At 42.4% G+C, this 27,196-nt stretch overlaps 1 protein-coding gene and 1 long non-coding RNA gene across 2 annotated transcripts in view; both read left to right on the forward strand.

Moving 5' to 3' along the window:
• Positions 1 to 17,334, forward strand: part of LOC122188178 — a 32,654-nt gene extending 15,320 nt beyond the window's left edge. The window contains exons 2-3 of the long non-coding RNA XR_006181500.1: positions 9,719 to 9,912; positions 17,273 to 17,334. This is a non-coding gene — a long non-coding RNA (uncharacterized LOC122188178). The remainder of the gene's footprint in view (positions 1 to 9,718; positions 9,913 to 17,272) is intronic.
• A 9,583-nt stretch (positions 17,335 to 26,917) lies between these two features.
• The window catches only part of UNC5D (unc-5 netrin receptor D), a 49,351-nt gene continuing 49,072 nt past the window's right edge, over positions 26,918 to 27,196 (forward strand). Inside the window, exon 1 of the mRNA XM_042886340.1 lies at positions 26,918 to 26,954. Coding sequence (XP_042742274.1) covers positions 26,918 to 26,954 — 37 coding nt within the window. The remainder of the gene's footprint in view (positions 26,955 to 27,196) is intronic.

Here is a 27,196-nt window from a genome sequence, read left to right on the forward strand (position 1 = left end):
ATCTTGTAAGAATGACCTTGTTATATTTCAAAAAGACAAATTCTGGGGAAGGCAGAGGCTGCCATAGCTGCTGGTTTTCCCATCGGCAGAGTTCTCTAGCTCCTAATTAGTTGCAGAAGAAATCCAGCTGACAAAGAAATAAAAGATGGAATTCACATACTCAGCTGTATGCTACCAAGACGCAAACAACTCCAGAATATGCATCAACAGGATCAGCAAGAATGGTTGTATTTTATATTTGGTGGACTGTTACTTTATGTTGTATGGTGGAGTGTTACCGTATGGAAAAATCGGAGATGTTCACATAGCCCAGTTCTATGTATGAACTAGAATATAACTTTGCCCTGTGATGCTGAGCACCCCTCTGGAATCCCAGCTCACTCAGCACAGCTGGAGAAGATGAAATACTCTGAATTACTGCACGTCATTCTGTGTTATTTCATCCCAAGTTTTGATCCTTCCCTCTAGGTTCATAGCATGAGTTTGGCTTTGTTGCGTGGCCTGAATCCATAACAGGTTCATTTGAGTCTGTCACGATGACCTTACATCTGACTGTTCATGCAGAATGTTGCTTTCTGCTTTTCTCCTTTATCAGAGAGCTTTGTGGAAAATAATTTCCATTGATATCATAAGGAGGTTATGTTATATGGTGATCTCTTATTCTTTTTAATGCTGTATCAGCATCTTGTTCAGAGTATTTGCTGCACTTTGGCCATGTGTGATGAGGTGCAGGCACTGTTCTAGATAGAATTCAGGCTGTGATGAGAAGACAGGTGAGAATAATTACTGTTTTATGCTGCGTCCTGAAAGGAGTTATCTATAAATATCTATCAGGTTACTACTGCCTAAAAATAATTGTTATCTGGAGCAAAGGCTTTACAGAAACTTGGAAAGAATTGAGCTCCCACATGCTGAAATGACCTTCATGCCATGGTCAGGGTGGTTTCCTTACCATCCTTGTGCAGTGGTTCCCATAGTGCTGTGCAGGAGGCAGGATGCTGAGCTGTGCCCTCCTGCTCCAGCTGTTTGAACACAGCCCCCAGTGCCAGCAGGGAACACTGCAGGGTTTGTAGGATTCCCTGAACTCAGGAAGGTGTTCTGACATTGCAGAGCTGCTCTGGGCTCTCTGCCTATGCAACTTCCATCTATCTGCAGTTGCTTTATTACACCCAGCATGTGTTTTGTCCTCTTTTGCCTTAAACTTGGCTCCAGAGACACTATGGCCAAGCTTGGTTTACTTTTTTATGCCACCAAATGTAATGACAAGGCCTCCTTGACACTCTGATAAAATACACAGTGTTTTAGAAGAAATAATTCAGCTCTTGAAGGCAAGCAGAACAGATGACCTAAACAGATAGCTGCCTTTCACCTATGGGTACCCCCATCAGTTATTTGTATTGGTCTGGCTGGGAGAGAGAATGACACAAACCTGTGCCAGCTCACACGAAGTTTGGGGCATTCTTAATAATGCTCAGAGCTAATGAATTATTGCTTATCAGAAATATGAACGTCACATCTCGATGCCTGCATCTTTAAAAGAAACTTCAAAAGAATATTTTTGTCTCTCAGATTCCCCAGTTTTTCGTAAAGGGCTGAAAAACACTTTTTAGAACCTTAAACTGCCATCTTCTCTCAAATCTGTCTTGACAACTGTTTAATGGTATTATCATCACAAATGGACTTCACCAGTGTTGGAGATATCTGAGCAATTCTAAATGGCATGGGAGTTTGTGTAGGCTTGCTGCTGAGGGAAGAGCTAGATTAAAGGCTAAATGCATCTTGTGTGCTGTGATGTATCTGATACAGTGAGTGGGAGTATTGTAGTCCACAAGCTGAAGTGAATAGAGCAAGATGGAAGGCAAACAGTGCTGAAGACTTCCAATCTGTTGGGATGGATACTTAGAGGTATTACAAAGGACAATCCTGAAGCATGGCTTCAATTTCTAACCAGTGTGATTCCTGTGGCTCTGTAGAATGAGCCTCTGGTTTCTCTTCTTCAGGCTCTTAACTTTTCTCACCATGAGCTTTAGGGACATGATTTGAGTGTCTGAGGGGAGAAAGGAAGTGAGTAATTCCCTCAAATCTTACTCTTGAAATCACTCCATCCCTTGGGCAGCTGCTTTAGAGCTGACTTGGAGTGGGCTACGAGTGATGCAGATGGTGGCTGTGTGGACATGGGTATGATAGGAAGATGCTGGCAATGGGGTGGGTTCCTGTATGCTGCCCAGTGCTGTGACTGGCAGCAATTGTCTTCTCTCCATAGGTTTTGGTCTCAAATAGGGTCATTTTCAGACAACTGCATAAGCTTTGTGCCCAATGTGTTCTAGAAAGGACAGTACATGATAAGTTTGGGGCTGTTTATTAGCTGTCTTGGTCAGGTATTTTGTAGCCTTAAATCTCTTACATGCCTTGCTGCATTTAAACCACAAGAAGAACCTGCAGAATGTGTGGTTTTCTTTAACTATGTGACTTTCCAAACCAAAAGGAGGGCTCAGCTCTCCTTCCCTGTGGGCTTTCTCCTGTAACTCATAGACTGCACTCATTGCTGCGGATCCAAAGCAGTGCATGAACTACTTAACTCTACTCTTTCTCCATTTAATGAATGGACAGGAGACTGTTGTTGTTCCAGACCAGGTGCTGTGGGCCACCTTCACCTCTGTGGCAATCAGAAAGGTGATGTGATGTTTGCTCTGGTGATGCTGTGGGGAAGGGCATTGCCTGGAGTCCTATTAGTAACTCATAAGGCTCAGAGTACAGAATCTTATTCTGTTGTTCTGGAAGGTGAGGGTAGCTTAGAGCACACCTTTGTTAACCCTTGGTTGCAAGGGTTGTGTCCTGGTAGCAGCCAGTTGTTCTGTACTGATGTTTCTTGTGTGATATCTGCACCTTTATGGGATCTGAAGTCATGTCTCCTGGCTGCCCTGTTTGCTGTCGCTGTAGACAATTTCTTACAAGTGAAGCAGGATGTTTCTAATTGCTGTAATACAGAAGGAGGACAAATGGTCAGCTGAGCAACTTTTTAAATAAAAAAATATGCTTTTGTGCTTTGTTAGTATGTGATATCTGTCCTTGTCTTGGTTCTCTATGCCTTTCTCACATCAAAACAAAAGATGTTTATTGGTTAGCCTTTCTCAAGGGAGGAGTGCTGATCTACTCATGAGGAGGTCTGGCTTACAAAGCTTGTGAAATCCAGAGAAAATCCTTTGATTGGCAGCAAGAATTGCCAGTGTGTTGACTTTGTGTGCTGCAGCCTCACCGGAGATCTGCTTTGATGCTGCCTTGTTTCCTGCTAACATGAAAACAAAAGTAGCTGCGCTCCCCATTCCTGGTTTAGCTGTTGTAAATGCGGCCCCTGGGGAAGCTGTTTGCTTGGAAATGATTTGCATGTTTGACAGCACCTTCTTCTCCCTGTGTTAAAAATGTAGGGCAGTGTCTGTCAGCAGCAAAGGCCCTCTCTTCATTTTCCCTTCTTTTCGGTGGTTGGTTAATTACGTTTGTGGGTCCAAAGAAAAAAAAAAAAATCTGCTGTTACGCAGGCAATTGACATTAATTTTGCAATAACTTAATCTGTGCCAAGGAACATAAAATAGATCGAAACCTGAATTTGAATGACTTTAAAAATGATAAAATAGCAGCATGCAGCAGAGCTACAGTGTGTTATCCTTCAGACTTGGGAAGCTGTTGGAAGTTGGAGTGTTGTGGTCCATCCCAAAGGGACTGTTTTAGTTTGATATGTTAAATTGCATTGAAGTATAAAAATAGCCTCTCCTAAATTACATCTGCATCACGTGACTTCTCAGCCCTATTTACTTTCTTCATTTTAATCCTCCTAAAGTTATGACTGAGAACATTATAAGCTTTTCTATTATATACATGGTAAAAAACCAATTAGTCTTGCAGTGCTGGGCCTGGGATCATGCTGGGGTAATGCACTCAGTTGTGAACAAAAGGAAGTTATTAGGATCATTTGCAGCAGGATGCTCTGGAAGCCACTGAAATATGTTCGATTCATTGAAGGTGGTTTCTGAGAAAGTCCAGCACTGTATTTCTTTGCCCTTTAGGTCCTCCTTGTGAGAAGAGCAAAACTCCAGCCCCATAAATTGGCTGCATCAGATTGAATGAGGGAGGACCTCTGTGAGTGTTTTGGAGAAAAGGGGCTCTTATCAGAAGTGATGGGGAATCTGTATGCAGTGCAGCCCATGATGGGAGCACTGGGAGGGCTGACTGGGTCTGAGTTCTGAGAGCGTGAGTTATCAGCTGAGTGTTGCATGGGAAGCAGTGGAACAGCTATTAAAAGTTCAACCCTGCCTTGCTAAGGGGATGTGTGTTTAGGGAAGCAGCCAATTGCAGCACTATATCTGCTGCTTTGACCCTCTTTCAGGACACAGTTTTATTTTCTCTCCCCCTCCAATGACATCCCCGCTCTCTGGGGATAGGTGCTGACTTTGCACAGTGTAACAGCACAGATTCTGGCCTCATTCCTTTTCACCTTAAAGTTCAGAACTTGTTCTGAGCAGATGAATGGTTGGAGGCTGTGGCACTGCCTCCTCCTAGCAGGAGAACAGCTCTGCGAGGGCTTTTTGGGGTTTGAGATCCAGATCCTGCATCTGGTACGTGGCTATGGGTCATCCTGATGAGCACCAGGAAAGTGGAAGGATGAATGTTTGGTCCCAGCAGTAAATTACAGAAGCATTTGCTGAAAGCGCCGTTCTGCTGTTTGCCATTTAAATAATGATTTAATTGCATGTGAATTAAGTTGGGTGATTTTTTTATTTTTTTTTTAGACAAATTACTGCTGTCAATGAATTTTATAAACCATGACCTCAACTCTGCAACCTTCTCTCAAAGGCTTGGAAAAATATTCAAGCTGCTTAACCACGATGCCAACTGTCAAATACGTTGCTGTGCTTTGCCTGCCCCCAGCATTTGCTGTCACTTGGGGATGGCAGGAACTTCTCCTGTTGACTGTGCAGGCATTTACTGTCTGTCCACAGGATGTTCTTTGCTTGATCAGACAACTCTAATACGATGTGTACTGGTGAGCGTTGTCTGATGATGAGGGATTGTTTCATTCAGCATCCATACGACCTCTGAATCCCTTCACAGAGCTCGGAATCATCGTGTGGAATTGGATGTGGGATACTTCATAGGAATTCAGGATAGGAGCTATTGAAATATGTGATTAGAAAGGGCTTTTGGCACGTTTTCTGAAGTTGGGAATAATTGGTTGCTACCCAGTGTACACATACACCATGATGGCACATCAGAGGGTGTGACAGCCTGGTACCAGTCTGCTCCATCAGTGCACTTAACCTTATGTCCTGATTTGACAGGGGAGTTGCTCTTTTAAGCATAACTGTTAATTAGAAGCAGATTGTTTACCGAGGTCACGTCAGTCACTGCTGTTAAACAATGAGTGCCAAAACCTTTTTTGGAGACACGTGTGGGAGATCCCCACGATCCCATGACTGCGTTGCATTTAGCAGCTCGCCCTCCCTGTCTGCTGGCACCCCGAGGTGCTGAGGCACCCATCACAGCTCTGCCTGCGATGCTGTAAGGAGGTGTGGATGGCACTGTGAACACACAGCTCTGCTGACAGCTGTGCCATTCAGAGCTGTCTTTTTAAAAATGTATTTTCAGAGCAGTGCACTTCCTTGAAAGCAGAAATGCTGATGTGTGACAAAAGAGTTTTAAATGGCAGGTTAAGAAATATCTGAGCCCCTGTCTGGGCTCTGACAGTCTTTCCTTCTTAACACAGTTGAGTGACAAGGAGTGGCTGTATTTGGCAGTGCAGCTTTGGGGGTTGCTCCTTGTCCCAGCCAAGCTGCAGTTTTTGCTTTAGTCAATGTAGGAGTTTTGCTCTCAGGACATTTTCCCTACTGTGGTATTTTTTATCCAGAGATGGGAACACTTCTTGTACTGACTGGGCAGAGATGCTCCTGACTGTTGCTTCTAATGTCTGTAGTAATCCTGTCATTGAAGGTGGCCATAGAGCTGCTTCAGCACTGAGATCGAGTTCTGCAGCACTTCATGAGCTCCGACTCCACCTGCACTGCTGTGTGCTGAGACCAAGGGATGTAAGCAGCTGCCCCTGATGGGGAGAGGGTATGGAATGGTTAAACACCCATGAAATAGAAAGATTAGGTTGAACCCATCAGGTTAAAGTGAAGGGGCTGTTCTGTGGCTGTGATCTTCAAGAGCTTTTTCCAAACTGCCTCCCAGCTTTGCCTGTCCGGTGTGGTTCTTCCACCAGCACAGAACCACTGCTGTGTTAAGACTTCAAGGTGCAAATGTGAGAGCAACCAGAGCAATGCTTCATTTTCTGCTCTGCTAAAAAAAAATTGTTGTTTTTTTTCCTCCCACAGCTCAGTTTTTTCTCTTTTTAGTGACACACACGTGATATTTTTAGAGAGTTCTTAAAAAAGAACTCTTTGCAAGAAGGGTACTTCACGGCGTAGCTTTGAAATATAGAGGTAGAAGGAGCCATATGTCACTTGATTAAAACGTTGCGCTGCGATTTGGATCTGCTTCTGTAGATTTGACAAAGACCTCAGGCAGAAGTTTTGCTGTTCTGTGACTCGATTAATCTGAACGAGGTAAATCTGCCCGGCGTGAGCCATCACTCAGCTCAGTGACAAATCTCCCTCTGAGAGCAGCATGGTAGGAAGTGGGAGCCAAGCAGTGCTGCCGAAGGGTTTGCTTAAATGCATGTTTTTGTTAAAATGTTTTGGAGATGTTGGCAGTGACTGCATTTATTTTATTTTATAGCTTCATACGAGCGTACGTGATATTGGCTTCCACTTTTCTTTATTCAAAGTAAAGCTCTTGGAAACTGTCCTGAAAGATGCACGTGGTCAGATTCTCAGGAGACTTAACAGTGCTAAATGTTTAGGAAACTGAAAATCTGGCAAATGTTGGCAATCTTTTTCAAGCAGTTCTGTCTGCTTAGCAGCAGCCACGCTGAGCTGTGTGTGGAGTGTTATGCTCAGACCATTCAACAAGCTCAACTTATTTCCAAAAGCACTGTAAAATCTCCATTACTGAGGGCATGCTCGATGTTTAAAGCTTCTGTAAGTGGGGTTCTCCCTGGTCAGTGATGTTCAGGTGGTTGCTAGGATGGCAGCTAAGAACTTCTGCATGAAGAGTTATTTAGAATATATAATAATAATTATCTACGCTATTTGAAGCAGTGCTGTAGGATCAGAGAAAACTAACTGTACCTTTCCTATAGTGCATTGCTTGTCTGTTCTGGTTAGCAGGACACGAAGTTCTGCTTCCATGCCTCCACAAACAGCTTTCAGGAATCCTGTTTTAGGAACAGCTTGCCTTCCTGAATAGGAACATTAGAACTCTGGAGCTGTTTTTTAGGTATCAATGCAATAAGTGTTAGTTTGAGTCAAAAACACTGAAAGCAGAAGATGACTGTGTAACGGAATACTCATTTTGGAGCTGTAAGGAGAAAAGAAAATGCAATTGCAACCCACGGTAGATTTGCAGTCACTGAATCCATCTAGATGCAACTTTGGGAACTTGATTTTGTTTGGAAGGAGCCCCCCCAAGGCTCTTATAGCAGATGGCAGCCTGGGACCTGCACGGCACTGCCTGGGAGCAGCCTAGGATTACTGCATTTATTGCTTCAACAGTAACTAAAGCAGTGTAATTCCATTAAGCTCTAATCTGAAATTGTTTTTCAAGCTTGGTGTGGCATGAAGGAAAAGGCCCAGGTGAGTTCTATGTGATCTGTGTTTTGAAGATGTGGAATATGCTGGGAGAAGGGATCATTGGAGTTGTGATTACCATACAGTGATCATGCTGCAGGCCCCAATATAAAAGCACCTGAAATTGAACTTGGTGTGAACCATGACTTGTTCAGTGTGCTGATGCTTGAGCTTTCTCTTTTCTTTTGTCTTATTCTACAAAATGGGGATGAAGTGATAAGTGGGTTTAAAAATTATTGCAGAAGCATTGTGCAATGTCATCACATAAAGCTTTAAGCCCAAGGGAGCAGAACATGGGTTGGTATGTGTTGTTCCTTCACTTGGAAGTGCTGTTTTCTGCAGTTGCATTTTCCTTGAAGCTGTTCTTTTCTTTCTCTAAATCTTGCTGTTCTAAATAGTGGTACATTGTGAGCTGTAAAGAGCAAAAGATGGAAGCCCTCAGATCCCCAATACTCAGCCCATGTGCCTTTCATTTTGTCTGTGGTATCAATCAATTGCTCAAGTGACGATCAATGCTGGAGCTGGCTCTGGCAATAGGGAAGGGAGCAGCTACTCTTGAATCTTTGCCTCTGTGTCTACCTCTGTTTTCTTCAGCATGTACAAATTAGGCGAAAAGGAATGCTTGTAGATCTCCCAAATTATTATTTACTTAAATTATAATTAAACTTGTGTTTAAATCAAGTGATCTTCTGAGGGAAGGTGCATGAAACAGTGGCTTCATTGGCAACGTTTCTGAAGTCCGTCAATGTCAGTCCAAGTTTAGATTTTTGAGCTCAGTTAATTGAGAGTGATATTAAAAACAAACAGAGGGGAGACAAAACAAAACCCACCAGCACACTGTTGAAGCATGAAGATCTCATTCTTGTACGCGATGCGCTGTGATAGAACACTCCCAGTACGTGTTTGTTAGAAGCCTAGGAACAAAGCCCTTGACTTAATGTCTGTGAAGCACAGAGCACCTTTAATATTGGAGGATCAAAAAAGGGGAAAAAAAAGTGCAGAGTCTGTGCAAAGGAATTTGCTGATGAATACATATAGCATTGCTGGTTGTGTTTGGCTTTTGATGAAGCTCTGGTTGTGTGGCACGGCTGGGGTGGATCAGTAAGGAGGGGTGGATCAATAAGGAGTGGCCAAAGTCATGCTGGGATGACTGTAATCTATTCTTGATGGAAATAATCTATTTGCAGTGTGGTCAGTGTTGAAGGAGGGGATGCATGGAGGGAACTTCAGTCATTTTTGATGTTTCATTTTATTCTTTGGATTGAACTTTAGTAGTTTTTTGTATTTACCAAAAGGTGAATGATAGGCAGACAGGGAGCTATTAAAACACGACCTTCAGAAAGGTGTTCAAGATCAAATAGTTAATGAGTGAGATTCTCAGCATCTGTAATTTCTCACTGTTCTGCTAAAACTGGTGGAGTTGCATGGGCTTACGCTACCCAAAGTGCTGACCTCTATTGGCTAACACAGCAATGATTAAAAAGTGGGATTTAGAATATCTAGGTCCTCCTTTGCTTTCTTCTGTATATCTTTACTTTAAGTGCTGTGATATTATTATTCAGAAGTAGGGTGGGTTTTCCCTATTCCAGCTGGGTTTTGAGCAAGGGAAAGTGAGAGGTGATGGGATCAATGAATACATCACTGATTATTTTTTAATAAATGCTATCAGATGTTTTTGGCTTTATACTATAAAAAGTATATATACTAATATATACTTTTTAGTATATATATAATAATATATACTATATTTATATACTATATAAAGTATATACTATACTTTAAGGCTGACCCATGTCATTCAAGACCGCTCATTGGAAGCCAAGGTTTTCTTAGGATGTTGATTACAGCCATGAAAAAAAATCTGATGTTTGTATAATCTGATGTCTGCAAGTTGGAAAAAAAGTTTCCACATCTTTCACAGAACATAGAATAGAAGGTTTTCCTTGACCCAAGGATAAAACTTGCCTGCTGATGCTTCGTGCTGATTGCTTTCTTTTCAGCCCAGGCTCTATGAAGCAATACATAGAAGTGGCCATTGAATTCAAGTCCCACAATTTCCGTCTCATAGACTGCACTATTGTCACACGCAGATGCATTCAGAGGATGGAAAGATGTGTGCTGTGAATGCTTCAAAGTAGAGCACTGTGCTACACTTGAACAGAGGTTACAGTTTCTATGCTGTTGCTGGATGAATGTAAGAATCTTCATTGATTTCATAAATGTCTTTATAGCACTGGGTTTAGAACAAAGCTATTCCTAAGCTGTTGCTGTACAGAGAAGAATTTCTGTGAAGCCCCTTGGGGCAGGAGGTGGCAGGGTGAGAAAAACACATGCAGATGGGCAGGAGCAGGAAGAACTCGCCCTCTAAACTAAGCAACGCACAGCAATTTGCATCAGTGATGCAGTGAAACAAACTGTTACAATGCAGAGGGGTTTAATTGTAAATTGAAACTGCCTTGGGACATCATCACAATTGAGTTTCTCTGCAGAATCATAGGTCTTGAATGGCTGCAGTTCTGCCAAATGATAGAAGATGCACATCTTTGCAGAAAGATGTGTTTCTCCCCTCAAACGTTTAACGCTGCTGGATTTCTTTTTGATGTCTTCTTCCAAAGAAATAAAATGAGATAAATTTCCTTGTTTTTCTGCAGCTGCTTACCGGGTTGATTTTGCTTCTGGCAAAGTCAAACTGAATAGAGAGAAACGGAAGGGAAGAAGGAGCTGGATGCTGATAGGGTTAGCAGTGTCGCTTGGGTGATGATATATAAATATTTCATGGGAAGACATGGGACAGGCTGCCCAGGGATGTCCCATTCCCCACTGGAAGTGCTCAATTAATGGCTTGGCTGGGGCTTTGAGCAACCTTACCACGTAAGGCTGGCCCTGTTGGTGGGAAGGGTGATAGAACTCAGTGTTGTTTAAGGTTCCTTCTAACCCAAATGTTTCTATTGATACCATTACGCTTCTCTGCTTTCCCTAATTGCTTTACCTTTGAGCCGTGTCTCTCCTGTTCTATGCTTTTCCTTTTTCCTTTCCCTTTGTCTCCATGTGAAAATGAATTATCAGGTCAGCAGTGTAATTCATGGAAAAAATGGCCTGTAAAACCACCTGGAGAACCAATCATCTATCTTTATTTGATGCTTGTGGATTCCTTAATAAGTTCTAGAGGAGTTTGTCTTACCTGTGTCAGGATTTTCTTGGCAAACAGCCATTTCCATAGCAATAAATGTACACTTAGAGCATACGTTTTGCTGTGTTCATTTGTCTGCATTGAGAAGTTGAGTGTCTGTATGCAGGAACCTGTCAATTTGTTAGCATTTTCTGCCTGTTTCTGCCCTTCCTTTCTATGCCAGTTGTCCATGCTTTTCTCATCGTGAATTTCTCAATGGTTTAACCTTGGGTACCTGGGAGTTGTGCTGCTGTATGCTGTGTATGCAGTGCAATAACCTGCTGGTTTTGATACACTTTATCAGTATATTGATTGAAAACCTGACCTTGGGCCGTGTACATTCAGATGCCAAAGAACGGGGAAAGGTTTTGCATGTGGCCACAATCTGCTGAATTTCATTGAGTCTTAGATTGGTTTGGCTTGGAAGGGACCTTGAAACTGAAATCAGTGATGGAAGTGTTGAAGGACAAATGTAAATACACTCAAATCTACAATTCCAGGATGTGTGCATATCCATACGAGCAAAGTTGCAGTGGTTTGATGAACAGAATCATCTCCTGATATTCAGTTTGATAGCAACGTTCAGCTGTACTACAATTAAGTAATGGAAATGTTCAGTTGTCCTTCAACAAACTTGACCAGACCTTTTATAAAAGTGGAAAATACCCACTGCATAACATTGGCCATGCATTGAGGTATATGGAATATCCACATGTACACAACTACAAGTAGGAAAGCGTGCAGTGACCCAAAGGTTTGAGCATTTCTACTTTTTCTGTACACTGTACATTTTAATGCTTCCAAACGCAGAGTGCATTACAAGCCTTAATGCTACCTGAGTTATTAAACCTTTTGAACAGCCATGGCCTTTTGTTTTCTCATTATTTATGTCAGGTAAGGCTGTATCTGTTCAGGTAATCATGCTATGTAACTACAGAGGAATGTAAATGATGTGTCTCAGTTCACTGAATAGCAGACGTGGAATATAAATGATATTTATGAGGAAGTTGGGAGTGCTTTAAATATTGTGAAACCACTTAGTTTGACACATTGGGGATAATGATGCTGAAACAGTAGATGCTTTGTAAACTGGTTAATGGCAGCAATTTTCTAAATCAAAGCGATCTGCACTTTCCCATTTACAATTTCATTTCTAAGTACTGAAGTCTCATAAAAGGGTTTACAGCATCGAATCTGCTGTGTGCAGTTACCTGGCACCGAGGCACCAGCATTATCTGCAAACCATTTTAATAATTTATTTTTAACATTTTTGGGATGGTTTTTTTTTTTTTCTGCTCTCTTTTCATGCGGAAGTAGGATTCTAACATGCAAAAATGATATTGAAATTGTGTTAGGGGGCTGAAAAAATGCACTTGGTGGAGCTGTTGTAAGGTAGATTCAACTGCATTGGAAATATGCTTTTTAAAATTATAGTGGGATTTTTTAATACTAGGAATTCATATGGGTACAACTTATGTGTGTGTCGTGTGATTTTGAGAAGGAAAAGCAGATGGAGGTGTGACTGTGGGTCACCTTAATCCCCTCTGTCAGTGCAGAGCTGTTCCCTACAGAACAATTTCCAGGATTGAACTGTGACTGCTTATAGAAGTCTCAGGTGATGTTTGCACCATTTCTCCCAAGAAAGCCCCCTCCAAAGTCTCATTGATCTCCATGTCAAGAGTTTTTCCTCCTATTCAACTGTAGTTTTTAGGAAAACTGACTTCTTTCCGTTGCAAAGAAATGATGTTATTTGCTCATGTCTGCAGCTGCCTGTCGTGCAGTGCAGTGAGCCCATTCTATTCCATGTCTATTCCATTGCAGTCAGACATCTAGCAGAGCAGTTTGGTGTTTGTTCTGTTGGAGCTGCTCTGTGGGGGCCTATTTCAGTGTTCTCTGGAGTAGAAACAGAACAGGGAATATAAAACATGCATCACATTGACCAGTCAATCAAATCATCCATCACATTGACCAGACAAATGGGTATAGATGTCTAATATGGATGTTGTGTAAATGTCTAGAAGTGCAGACTTAGGTCTCTAACTCCTCTTTGCCCTCACTGGATCTGTTTTGCTTTTTCTTAAATTCTGTATTTAGTGCTTGTGAGGTCTTGTGATGAGCATAAACATCACCTAACTGAAACCTGTGTGTTTAGTAGCGCCCTCGGTATGATGGGAACGTGTAAATTTAATCCTCCAACCACTCCTGTTCCCTGAAGAGGTTCAGGCAGCTGCTAGAGGATGACTTCCATGAAGACAGGTTTCCATGCAGCTGATAGAGATCTCTGTGCAGACCTGGCGTTGGTTTCTGTTCATACCTGTAAGTGAACCCCAGGGCACCCAGTCTTACCAGCCATGTGGTGGTTTGGGCTTTACAAGGTTTCCTGGGTCTCAGCAAGGTGGATGTAAAGGAAGAAGTTTTCTGAGGGGTTTTCTGAGCTTCCTGGGTTGTGCTGTGTTGGTTGGATTTCTGCCTGGTGGATGTGTCCCATCCTTATGGAATGCTGCCTGCGTTCCCAGGGAATCCCATGCAGTGCTGTGCCTGCTCCTATCCTGGCACTGTGTGGTGCTATCCCAGCTGGGAGCTTCTGGCAGCCCATGTATCATAGGTGCTGGTCTGTGCTCCTCCAGAGAGCAGAACCATCATCATTTACATTTCAGTTGCGTTGGAAGTCAGCGTGTGGGTGTAGATGAACTTGATAGTACCATTAAAACAAAGCAAACTAAGCACAAGAGTGTTAAAGGATGTTACAGCAACTTTGGGTGCATTATACATTCTTCTCTGGTGCGTTGCAGACAGGAGCAAATGAACTTTAATCACTTCAGATTAATGGAAATTATTTTCTCAGCTCATGTCATAACAGAGCACATTAGCAGTCATGCGTACTTCATCACGTTCCAAGGAGGAGAGCTGGAGGAAAGTAATGCAAGTTCAGATTGCCAGCTCTGTACTGCAGTGATGGTGTCCTATACAGTGATAAAACAGTGTTTTAAAGGGAGACAGTTCTTTCTTTGCTCCGATTTTTGGAGCAGTAGTAAGCACAGTAACCATGTGGTGGTGGAATGGATGTGGTGCGTTATGCAAAATCATGTTAGAACCCATGAGTCTGGCCTGGGCCTCTTTACGAAGCCAAGTTGTGTGTTGTGCTGCACTGAGAGCTCAGTACCAGCACAGAATCACACAGAATCACCCGGGTTGGAAGGGACCCCAAGGATCATGTAGTTCCAACCCCCCTGCCTAGCAGGGCCACCAAACATCCACATTCAGATCAGGTTGCCCAGGACCCCGTCCAACCTGGCCTTAAACACGTCCAAGGACGCGGCATCCACAACCTCCCTGGGCAGCCCGTTCCAGGGCCTAACCACTCTCCTTGTAAAGAACTTCCCCCCAACATCCAACCTAAATCTTCCCTCCTTCAACTTGGATCCATTTCCCCTAGTCCTGCTGTTGTCAGCCCTTTTGAACAGTTTACTCCCCTCCTGGGTGTAGGTTCCCTTCAGGTACTGATAGGCTGCAATGAGGTCACCCCGCAGCCTTCTCTTCTCCAGGCTGAACAAGCCCAACTCCCTCAGCCTGTCCTCATAGGGGAGGTGCTCCAGCCCCCTGATCATCTTAGTTGCCCTCCTCTGGACCCTTTCCAAAATCTCAATGTCTTTCTTGTACTGAGGGCAACTGTACTGAGAGCACTGGGTGTCCAATGCTAAACATAGCTTTGAGGGGTTCCTATAACATGGCATATGGCAATGTTAAGATAAAGGAAAAAAAAAAAAAAAAGGTAATTTATGGTAACAGATGGTTTTGAACTCTTCTTGGATCTGTTGAGTACTTCTTAATTTTTAATTTGCAATGAATCTTTCATACAACATTTAACCAACGCTGCTGTCGTCTTTTAAAATATATGAAACCTTCTTGATGCAATTGTTTGGGAAATTTCATGTGGATGCTGTGTGCTTAAAATTAAACAGTTGCTAGAGTATGAAGCAAAGTAATTTGACTGACATCTTGATGCTTGTTTCTTGCTGTTCAGGATGTTGCATTTAAGGGGAAAAAAATAATAAAGCATGTTATGTTGTTAACATACTCTCTGTTATGAAAACAGCTCCAAACCTCTGAACTCAAATGACAGCACGAGAAGCAGCTTCTGAGATACTTCTGCTTCTTTGCTTTGAATTACATTTGTCATTCCATCCGGTGTTCCATAAATCATGGTTCTGCCAGTCTGGAAAATGCAAGAAGGTTCTTGGAAACATCTGCTGTAGAGAATCAGTTTCAAATGAAGTTCATCAGAGTTTGAAAATTTTCCTTATCAGGAAACTGTCTTGCAAACATTTTCTCCTTTAATTTTCAGTTTAGTTTTAAGGAATTTAAGAACTCAAACACAACTGTTTCCTACGAGGGAACAAAACTTTACCTACAATTCCAACCTGCCTTTGTAACCCAGCTGTGTTTGGGACAGTGGTTGGTGCTCCCCAGCTTGTGGCTTTGTGCATCCCTGATGTTTGGCCGTGGGTTGTGGCTGTGTAATCCAACTCCATAACAACGTTCTCCTAATGCCCATTCTGGGGAATTTAGTCCAGATCTGCCTGGACTTTTCATGCCTGAAATAATGCAGCTATTGCTTCCTCTTGAACTAATTGATGTGCAGGTTCATCGCAATAAAATTATCACTTAAAATCTTAAGTGATGCACAAAAGCCGGTCGCTCAAAGCTGGATTTGAACAATTGCTTTAATCTCCCATCTGTTGGCTGGACTTATCATTAGCTCTGGGGATGTCATCCTGGCTGGGGCTGTCTGTGCTCCTTCTGGGAGGTGGACAGTGGCTATTCTGGATAAAGCAAAGTGTCAGACCTACTGAAGCTGCATCTGATGCTCTCAGATGTGGCAGGAATGCTCACCTAGGAACACTGATGATGTTCAAAGTAGCACTTTATCTTTCTTATGTAAGCCAGCTTACACCATATCATTTATTAGTTGGAAGCAGAACCTGAATCGAGGGGCCATACTTAGTTCTGGGCTAAGAGCTGCATCTCTTTGCAAAACCTGCAGGGGAAAAAAAAAAAACAACTATGGTGATAGCATGAAAAATAATAGAAAGTTTGCAAACTGTTGTTCAATTCATTGTGTGCTAGTTGGGCCCAAGAGAACATCCGCTATCTCCTTCAGTTGATTATGCAAATATGAATAAATGTGTGAATACCTATTCCTACTCTTTATCCTCTGTAATCTAATGTGTCCCCTGACAAAATGCTCTCAAATTATCTTCAGTGAGTAATGACTTGCATTTAGTATTTTTATTCCTAACTGTCATATAGATCATTTTTCTGTAATACTTTACATAAATTAGGAAGCCTCCCCCATGGCATGCATACGGCTGCCAGAGAGTTGTTACGAGATTAAAAGTGCAAACAACACAGTTCTCGTGTCGTTTGGAAACATGCAAACAGAACGAAATGATAAACTTGGAGGTTATAGTGAATTACAGGGCCATTAGTCGGAACAGCTTTGGGAAGCGTTTGGCTTTCCCAAAATACAGTTATTTTCTTTAGTGCAAAACGGTACCTGACAGTCCTTGCCCTGTTCAGAAGCTGATGGAGGACTTGGGTTGGGAGCTGGCAGTCAGGTGGCTGCAGCACATCTCACTGTTTAATGGGGTGGGAGGGCTGCAATCATCGGGTTGCACCATTCTGCTACAGAAGGTCTCTGTAGGCTGTGGTTGTGGGAGGATACTGATAGGTATCCCCAAAAAGGAGCATGTGAGGAGGAGACTCCAGCAAACCATCCTGCTGTCAGCTCTCCCATTTATCACGTTGCTTTTCAGGGCCTCTGTCAGTGCACTCAAAGGCAGCTGTAGGGTTTGGGTACAGCACTCCTCAATATGTGCAGTTTGCTCCCCGACTGCACTGTCCTAAGGGGAACAGTTGCTATCACAGCCTGTACCTGCCTCAGGCTGCATTGTCACAAGTGAGTGGATTATTTCATTCCTGATAATCAGAGGGTGATGGAAGTATTTCTGAAGGTTTGAAAAATGCTTTTCCTTTTCTCAATTTTGGACTAATGAATATCAGAGGCAGTAATTCTTACATGCTTTTCACTCTCATGCTCTCATCCTTTCTCTCATCCCCACTCAATGGCTCTCAGCTCTTATCCTGGCACTTTGAGGGCTTTATGACCTGTGTGTCCTCAGCAGGAGGTGATGTTTCACAGTGATAATACAGTTGCCATAAAATATGACTTTTAGAAAACAAATCAGGCCAGGCCTTCCAACTCTTCTTAATAACAAATACAGTTAGCTTTTCCTCCTTAAATCACTACAGAGGAAGAGATAATAATAAATATATATATATATTGCTTTTTAAAAGAGATAAAAGTACTGTGATTGCTTTCCAGGGGACAGCAAGGAGGGGGAATAACACAGTTTTATGGAGTGGAAGGACAAACAGAAGGCAGAGGAAGGCTGTGTGGAGCAGCAGGAGAGGAGGTGTTGCGGGAGGGAAAGAACTTTGAGTGCATGTGGGGAGGAAATCTGTCATCCCACTGCACGTGTGGATGCTGAGCCTGAATTGCCAATGAAGGCTATGCGTTTTCCTAGGACTGTTTGTGTTGTCTACGAAGCAGTGAATCCTGTGTTAAGCACAAGAACTACCTGGTGGCTGTATCTGACCCCTGGTGCTCAGCCTGGGCTGCCCAGCATTGATGGAGCGACAGGGTCTGCAGTGTTCAGTCTGAGATGATGGCAAAATGAGCCCTGTGCTGTCGCTGCAAGGTGAGCTCAGGCCTTGGGACATTGACTTGCAGTGTATAGAAGTCAAATTTATTTTCCCTTCTCCTTGCCTGGAATAATTCTTTTTTTTTTTTTTTCTTTTCCTCTTGTTCAATTCCTGTTTCACTGGTTGTATGGTTGTGTAACATAAAATGGGTTCAACTGGAATAGTCTAACAGAGGAGAGGAAAGCAAAGCCCATTCCTGACCCAGCAATTGCAGCCGCCTCAACAAATCAGCATTTTCAAAAGAAATTCTCCCACACGCACATGTGTATTTCACAGTCACTGAGCTCAGTGTCTGAAGGGGCAGAGGTGCATCTTACATTTATTTTTTTCTTTAGACCTGATCTTTTGGAACAGTTTTTATAGCCTCAGCTGAAAGCAGTCAGTGCCTGCTCAGTAGTTCTGTGGGTGAGGTTATAAAGCCACAGCAGCTCACTCAGCCAGGAGATGGGGTTATTCCTTTTTTGTTCCTCATGTCTTCAAAATGCACTCCTCTCACTCCATAGAAGATGCTGTTGCCGGATGGAAGGAAGTTGTGCTCAGGTGTAAATGCTGTCCTTGGAGCAGAGATGTGAGGAGGAATGTTCAACACTCATTGAGCCAGGTGTTAAGGATGAAGGTGAGAGTAACTGCCTCTGTTCCAAACAAGGTGCTTCAGACTGATTAAAAATCTGGAGTTCAAATTGAAAAGTAATAAAAACGAGGACAGGATTTGTTAATAAGGTTCCCCTTCTATATTAGGAACAGTGTGTTGTTGCCTTGAAAAACTGAGTTTTGATCAAGCTTTGTATTTGTGGATTTATTTATTCATTTACGATTAATTGGAATCTTGCTGCCTTACTCTTAGAGGTTTGGCTGGAGACCAGAAGGACCTCATTAAAGACTGCTGAACAATTTTTTTTTTCCCCTCATTTTGCTACTTCCCTACTGATACTTTTATTACTTTTCCCCATGGTGCTTGACAATGCATATGCTTTGTGTAATGCATTACTAAGCATAATAGCAAAGCACGTGGGGAATAAAAAGAAGTTTTTCTTGAAGCATCCATAACATCAGTTAATTTATGTATGAAATCTGCCAGCAACACAAAGAAGCAGTTGTGTGTTTTTCAAAGACGCTTCTGCATTTTGGTTCTGCAATTCTAGAAAGATATCCTTATCTCATTGCTTGACAGGGCCATAAGCAGCTGCAGCGTGATAGTAAGAATGCTTACTGTGTGGTGGGTTATGCTACTCAGCTGTAGAAATGGCTCAGATAAATCTGTGTGTTGATAGTGCTGCTGTTCCCCCATGTGGTCTCTCTGGCATTCTGTCTGGTGCCCTTTGCTCTCATATAGGAGTGTATGAGCTCTGCTGGGGGGTGTTGTCCTGTTGGCTGATAGCAAACACCACAATGAATTGTCCCCTCCTGTGACAATGAGGCTATAATTTTGCAAAGAAACCTTATCTACCATAGGAATAGATCATAGCTACGCTGTTGATATCAGGAGAGAATAGCAGCTCTGTCTGCTTTCACACCCAGGCTTTGCAACCAAATCCAAAACTTGCTTCTTGCTTGTGCAACGATCATTGTTTAATAAGTGGCAGAGATAACGGGCTTCCATCACAGTGCTTCCATCACTCTGCACTCTGTCCTCCTCTGTACAAGTCGTTCCCTTGCATTAGGACGAGCCCTTGTGGTCTTCAGGGAAACCTGCACTTGTTTTATGCTCCCTCCTGAGATGCACTGAGCACCCAAAGAGCTTTTGTGAAGAATCTACATGCTGTGATTAATTATTCAGTATTAAACCAGACGTGGCTTGCAGGCAAGAATTATAAAAAATGGTAAAGGTCATTTAAATGGCAGGAAGGAAGATACCAAAAATAGTGCATGGCTGGCAGCTTTGCCATGCCGGCCTCTGAATGAGTTGTTGCTAAAAATTGGCAGGACATCTGTCTAAATCCCTGAATTCTATGCAAAAATCCCTGACTGACTCATTATGTGCATTCACCATTGCTGACTTCTTTGCATGATGTCCTCTGTTTCTCCTGAAGTGCAAAATCACATTGGAAACAATCACATGCATCTATTGGAAGATAAGCTCTCAGCTGTCAGCATCTTCCTTTTATTCGTGCTTGCTGAATTCATGCTGGAAGAGAAATGCATTCATTTTTTATTTTTTATTTTTTTTTACCATTCTGTCTCCCCCATCATTTCTTTATTCAAAGGAATCATTTTATTTGAGAGGCTCTGGATGCTGTCATGTTTTGGCTGACGGTGGTTAAAGTGAATTTTTGTCTGTATTGCTTTGCATGTTAATTTCTGGGCCTCTCTGTGTTGTCCTGCCCAGCTCTGATGTTTCCCATTGTGATCTCAGTGAGCTCAGAGCTGTTTGCTGTCCTGGGAGCTGCAGGAGTGCAGTGCTGCTCAAATCACTGCTCCCAGCAACTTCTGCCCAACCTGACAAAACACAAACAGTTCTGCGGTTCAGTGGACCAAAATCTTCACAGCTTTTATCATCACAGCAATCACAGGACTTGCTAGGTTGAATATCTCGAATTTAGGTTGGTTTTGGCCAGACTCATGGCTGATTTGCTCCAAGCATTGCTTATACCTGACACGATCCAATGGTGTTTAGGGTTGGTTGGTTTGAAGGTGATGCTGAGCTCTTCTACACCGAAAGCAACACTTGAGAGCTTCTGGACATGGGGTCTCTGTTGCATCCCTTGTGCTGCTTTCTTTTGTTCTGTGGGCAAACAGTTTCAACATAACAAAAACCAAAGTATTTGCCACATAGGATTTGTTACTTAAAAAAGCAATAAAAGGTGACCAGAATGGCACATCCTCACAGCGATGTAAGAACTCCTTTACCAGAGCCTCTTCTCCTCCCCGCGCTGCTTAATTCATACATGGTGATTTCAAGGTGGTGTTTGTTATATTATTCTTAATTAAGCCTCATCAAAGAGACAGAACGTGTCTTTTGGGGCTGAACTTAATTTAATTAACAATATATTCTATCAGATTTTTAAAAAAAATTATTACACTTTTGCTTCTTGCCTCTAAGACACGCATCCCTTGTTTGTATAGTTTAAATAAAACCATAAAAAGAGTTATATTTTCACTTCAGAGTTTCCTTGCCCCCACGTGCCCCCCTTAATGTTTGGAATTAAGCAGCAGGGAGATTTAAGGCAGTGTTTCAAGGCCATTACGGTTAGCTATACCTCTGAGATCAATTCAGCAACACAGTGCTCACAGAGCACTTAATCTACGTCACAGCAAAGGCTCCAGGGTGCTGCCCAACGGAAGGCATCTATTTACCAAATTAAAAGCACAGCAAGGAAAGGCCTGGGTGGTATTTAAGCATATTTTATTGACTCCTATTCTGCTCCTATTTAGAAAAGTTCTTGCTGATGGAAGATGATGGATGAAGCTGATTGCTCAGCTTTCCAAAAGAAATAAGGCTTCTCTGATTTATTCCTCTTCCGTTGACAAAACAGCTGTGGTGTAATTGGAGGTTGTCCAAGTCTGGCTGGATGCACAGTGCAGGCAGCTCCTATTGCTGCTGCTGTGCTCTCACCTTTGTGGAAGTCACATAATGGAGGTTCTGTCAGCTTTATGTTTAATGTCAAATCTGGTGTCGAAGCCAATTATGTATACATAAGTCTCCAAGTGTGCTTGTGGACAATGAGAAGATTCAGGTATTCAGTTCTTCACTAAAATGAAGCAGTGCAACTTTATGCCAAAGGCAGATCCGATGCATCATTCCTGTGCATGTGATGCACATTTATGGACACCAAGAGCAGACATCACCCAAATCTGATTTGCTAAAAGTACCCAGTGTGTAACATTCCTTTGGATGCATGCACTGAATTTTGTGTGTTGTGGATCTACGGTCATTTTATTGTTCTTCAGTGGTTGTATTTGCTTTTGTGTTTGCTTTTGCTCAGATGATGATTTAGTTGAGCGTGGGCACGGAGTGGCCCATTGGTTACATTTTTTTGGTGTGTATTACAGTTGTTCTTAATGAAGAAAATCCTTAAACCATAGCATCACGTAGCACTGTGGCTGAGTGCTCTGGTTTGTCATATAGAGAACTTGTTTGTCTGAACTCATGTGTTTAAGTTCAGCCTTAGGGAGCACCACTGAGTTTACTGCACTGCAAGAGCAAAGATTATGGCTCATCTCCTACGCTACACATCTGCTCATTAAGTTTCCAAGCTCTAAAATGAAAGATATCTAGATAAATTTTTAGATGTATCTGCATGAAATACATAAAGCCTATGTTAAACACGTGAGATTTAGCATTTCACTGTTTCACAGGACTTTATCTTTCTAGTGAGTCTTTTTCTTACATGGAAATATGGGTTTCCATCCGGATACTGGATTGTTTCCTGCTCAGTTCAAGTATCAGACCTCACCAAGATTCTAGCTGCTTGTTAGGGCTCAGGGTTGCATAAATTCCTTCTCAGACACTGATGTTCACTGCAAGGCTGCATCAGAACTGTCAGACTTGACAAATACATCTTCCAAGTCCTGGAACAAAAAGCCTTTCAATCATAGAGCTGTGATAAACATACTAGATTAATAATGCTGCTTTTCTTGGGGAGATGATGATTCAAACAGCAGTGAAGTAACAAGTGGTTTTCATCATCTTGCAGATATGAAAAGGATATTGTTCATAGACATTTGAACACAGTTCTTGAATAATTTCCTCATCTTTCTCATTGCTTTTCATAAAAAACAGAGGAAGACATGTTGAATGTAGCTGACAAGGCTCTGGGCAGCCCCATGCTGCTTTGTGAGCATCTCCTAAACACAAGATGCCAGGTTCAGTGTGCAGATGTACATACTTAACTACGTGAAGATAATTATAGGCTACCAGCTTCCAGGAGATGCTATTTCTTTCCTCCTGATGTTGAATTTGACTGCAAGCAATAGCTCAGTTCAGGGTGCTACACATTTTTATCTAGTTGGTCAAACGTGCAAAAATGGTTTTATTTTTCCTACTATAAAACCCTTGCTTTCATGACTTCTCCAACAGGTTGCAGTGCTGCAGTCAGGCTTGTGTGAAACTCCTTTCTCTTCAGTTCCCCTTCTGCTCACAGTGCCCACGTTGTGCAGAATGAACCACAACGCAGCTCCTGCCTGGGAGCTCATTGCTACTGCTGAGCCCTGATGGGATGGGGGGAAGAATCAGGGCACAGAGAAATGTTGGAGGTCAGTTGTTGTCATCCCTTTGGACTTAGCTCAGTGAGTCGTGTACCTGTGCTGTATTGCAACAGCCTTTACCTGTGCTGTATTACAACAGCCTTTACCTGTGCTGTGGCAATAGCAGTGAATGTGAGACTTCTGGGGATCAGCAGGCATTTGGAAGGAAGAGGAAAAACCTTTACGCTTTGTTCTGGTTTAGGAAAATAGGAAAGCTGAGGATGCTTTTGTCTTGACAAGCAATCTAGATTTAAGCAAAGGCTTTGTACATTATTAATAAAAAGAATGTGATCAGTGTAATTCTTTCTTTTCCCAGCTCCCCGTGTGAGTACATGTTGGTTTTGTAGAACTGCTGCTTCTGTGTTTGTGACAAAGTTGCAGAGGTTCTTAAGCATCAGAACAAATTTGTCACGCTTTAGTAATACACGTTTGTCTGTTTGAATAATATATTGTGTAACGTGTGGTTGCGAGCTTGGATTTGTGCACATATATCAGCTTGATTCTCATAGCACTGCTTTCTGTTCTTTGTGCAATGTCTGTGGATGATCTGACTTCTGAACCAAGGAATTTGTTCAAGCCTCCAATGCTCTCGGTTCCTAAAAGCAAGGCAAGAACTTGCTGCCGGCAAGTGACTATTGGGTGTGTTAGAGAATGGTGAAACTGTTCTGACATGCAAACCTTGTTGCTTCACGTTGTTTCCTCTCCCATAGATCAATGGGATCAAGCTGGGCAGCTGTAAGAGGTGCCACAGCATGGACAGGTTGCAGGGAGTCTGTATCATCAGTGCAGTTGTCTGTACTGTCCATGCTAAGGCAATGAGATAAGCATAAGTTGTAAGGCTAGCACATGTTTGTATCTGATCAGCTTTTTAAAAGCAACATGAGTGCAGAACTGGAAATGCAACTTCACTGTCAACAGTTCAAGTTTCTTGTTAGCTGTTTACACAGAATCAGGAAAAGAAGGTTCTAGACAGATTCTAGGTAGATAGGACTTGAATAGGAGCACAGACATCGTGTTTGTAAGGAATAAATGATCTGTTATGGCTTTAAATGGTGAAGGAATGTATCAGGGGCATATTGTTGGATCAGCTTTATGCTTTGTGTTATGTCACCCCCAGGATGTTACTTTACCTACCCATGGAGGGCTCAGCAGGTGAGATATGGCAGCCACAGCTGCACGGGGCTTCAGTGGGAACAGCTGTCAGCTGCATCTTATCCATCACAGCACTAACCAAACGTGGGCATTTATCACAGCTGCTAAAGCACCACGTCTCCTCACAGAGAGCAATCCAGCTAACGTATCATGTTTGTGGAGTTGAAAGGAGATGGATTTTAATGTCATACTCAGTAGCTTTTGACGTGCTGGAGAAAATGGGAGCATGCTGGGATGTTTTTTGCAGCTTTTTGCTCTAAGAGCAGCTGCTGAGTTGTGTGAACATGGTCATTTACCCCTCTTCCCCTCACCAGGTAGGAAATTCCTTGCAGTTTGCTGTCAAGTAAAGTTTCTTTCTATGGATTACATGTGCCTGTTATGAAAATAGACTGCATTCAGTACAAATCTGTATTGCAGACTTCTTGATTTAGTCCAGTGCTTCTGCTTGCGGACTGTATGACACACAACAGCAGTGCTTCTCACACCACCAAGCAGCTGCCATTGCACAGTTGAAATGGTCCAACTCACACTGGCATAAAAAAACCACAAAGCTTTACTGAGTGACTTGGCTTGTTCAACCTAACATCTAGCAGCCACTTGAGGGTAAACTGAGATAAAGAGTGCAATGTATTGTTGGACAAGAAGTAGTGATCAGGTCAGGAATGGATCAGTGGTTGCAGCTCGAGGCATCGTTGGCTTGTCAAGCATCTCTGAAGAGATGACATTCACTTTTCAGTAAAGCAGCAAAGCAAGTTCTTTGCCTGTAACTGAAAACTGCATATGTCTGGGTGTTTAATGAAGTTTTCTGGCATTTATCTGGTGGTATATATACAGTAACCTCAGGAGGGGAGAAATTGATGGCTTCTGTAATCTGTGAATAACTTGAAGCCAAAAACCACAGAGAAGATCTATGAAGAGTTGTTTCTGAGCTCTTTAGTTTTCTTCCCTTTGGGGATGTGGCTGCAGTTTGAAACGTAGGAACGTATTTCTGCTTTTTAAAGTAGCCCTACTGTTATTGAAATTAATGCTATTGAAATACAGCCTGCTTGCTGAACTTGTGCTGAGATGTGTGCAGCAGGTCTGGCTCTGCTGCTGCCAGATTGATTGGCCTTTGTGTGTGGGGGGCATCTGGTGTTTGGGTCCAGATCTTGAAATCACAAAACCTGAAGGTCAAAGAATGTATTGAAGGAAGTTGTGAAAGTGATGTGAAGTGTGTCTGTACTGGAAGCCAACCCCAACTTAAACCTCTTGCAGTCAATCATCTTTGTGTTATTATTCATCAGATTACAGAAGGTGTTTGTTAATTTATTGTGCCAGGCATTCTTAATGCTTTATCTCAGGGTGGGAATATTCTGTTACAAATATGAACCTTCCTATTAGATTGGAGGGCCCTTATTTTGGTATTTGATGCTGTGAGCTTTTGTACTGATGTGAGTGGACTCTTAGTCTGATTGTCCTCCCTCCTTGGAGATGGGATGTGTGGTATGAGATGATGCCACTATAGAAACTCACATCCTTGTGAGTCACTGATTCTACCTGGCCTCTTGGAAATCAAGGTTATTCTACCAATACAGAAAAGAAATATTGTTTGTTGGTTGAATAATAGCATATAACATTCTGATTTCATGGAATCTGAAAAATAAAAAGCACAGAATTTCCTCTAAAAAAAATCAATGAAAAGCCCCATTCTGAACCTTGTTTCCACTGCTGTGTAGAGGATAAATGAGGGATGCTCTCAGGAATACTGGAGCACACAGGGTTTATGCTTCCTCACCAAAATGTAGGGATGTTTAACATCAGGAAACAGTCTATGTTCCAGAGCCTGCATTCAAAAAGGAGCCTGCTTGAGGCTCCTTTGGAAATCATTCTGTATAATGGAGAATCAGATAACGCAGTATTTAGTAAAATTGCTTGAAACCCCACAGGCAGACAACGTTAAAATCAATGGAATTCACGCAAGGGTAAACCCTAACACTGATGAATACCCAAACTGATCTGAAGGGTGGAAGAGGAGAAAGAAGGGTGGATGAGCTTTATTACTTCAAGGTGTATCTGTGCTTGTAGAGAGATTTCAGGACAAGAGACTTTAGCTGATGCACATAACAAGATAATCTCCCAGTATTTGAATAGCTTGCCATTCTCACCCAACGTGTGCGTTTCTCTCACGAGCAACTGCTGCAGAGCTAACAGCTGTATGTCTTTCCAGGTCTTTAATATGACAAAAGCTTAAAATGCCCTTCTCCTTGAAACGCAGCAGAGCACAGAAAAGATTTTGCATGAGGTGTGATTCAGATGGAAAAATGTCAGGTTTTGAAAATTATTAAATCTTTGTGCTGCACAAAATTGTCAGCTGAAGGGGCGTTTGGTGTAGGAGGTTCTTGAGAGACAGTATTTCCAAATTGATCTTTTTGTGCTTTATTTTTTCCTCTTTTGCTTTGTTTTGGAGTTATTTCTCCCCCAGCAGCAGCTGCACAAACAGGCAGGTGATCAATAGGACAGCAGCTGCCAGGTAGCAAAAGTGTTGGAGAACTGATTCTGATTCACTGTAAGGGAAAATGATAGGGAAAAAAAATAAGGAAATTGGTAAGCAGCTGCATGAGAAATCATTCCATGCCAAGGGAAGACATCTTTCCAGAGCTATCTGGAATTGCTGTGATTCAGAATCTCTCAGGTTGTTCCTTTTTACAGATGGTGCAGTTCTGCACATGCTGCAGCTGTTGGTGAGTGGTATTTCAGTTCTTCCCTATGAAGGACCTTCTAAGATTGGATCTCTCAAGAAAGTTCTCAGTATAGGTAGGGTGCCTACAGGAATACACGAGTATATTTTTGTCTAGATGTCCTTTGGGGTTCTCATCTCAACTGCTGCTTCAGAATTTGCACTGCAGTACTTTCATGGGTGGATAGGGTTGCATGCAGAGCATTGGGGGTGATGCTGCTGCAGATGGGAAATGACCAGTATGTGGCAGGTGGGTTAATAAACTGCCCAGTCTGCAGTGCCATTCCACCAAAAGGCTGTGAAAGATGTTTATTTTACCATTTCCTTGTCCTGCTTCTCTCTGTGGTTATTTCATCTAGCTGTTGCAGTTGGTTTTATGTCTATTTCATCAAGTATTTGAAGCAGAGGGTTACCTTGAAAAAGCAGATAGATAGAAAGTTAATGGCCAACTCGCACATCCTTTCTGCAGGAGCACAAGGATCACTACAGTGC

This window comes from Lagopus leucura, unplaced genomic scaffold (assembly GCF_019238085.1).
Source record: "Lagopus leucura isolate 7727_CA_CO unplaced genomic scaffold, USGS_WTPT01 Super-Scaffold_100056, whole genome shotgun sequence".
Taxonomy (NCBI): Eukaryota; Metazoa; Chordata; class Aves; order Galliformes; family Phasianidae; genus Lagopus; species Lagopus leucura.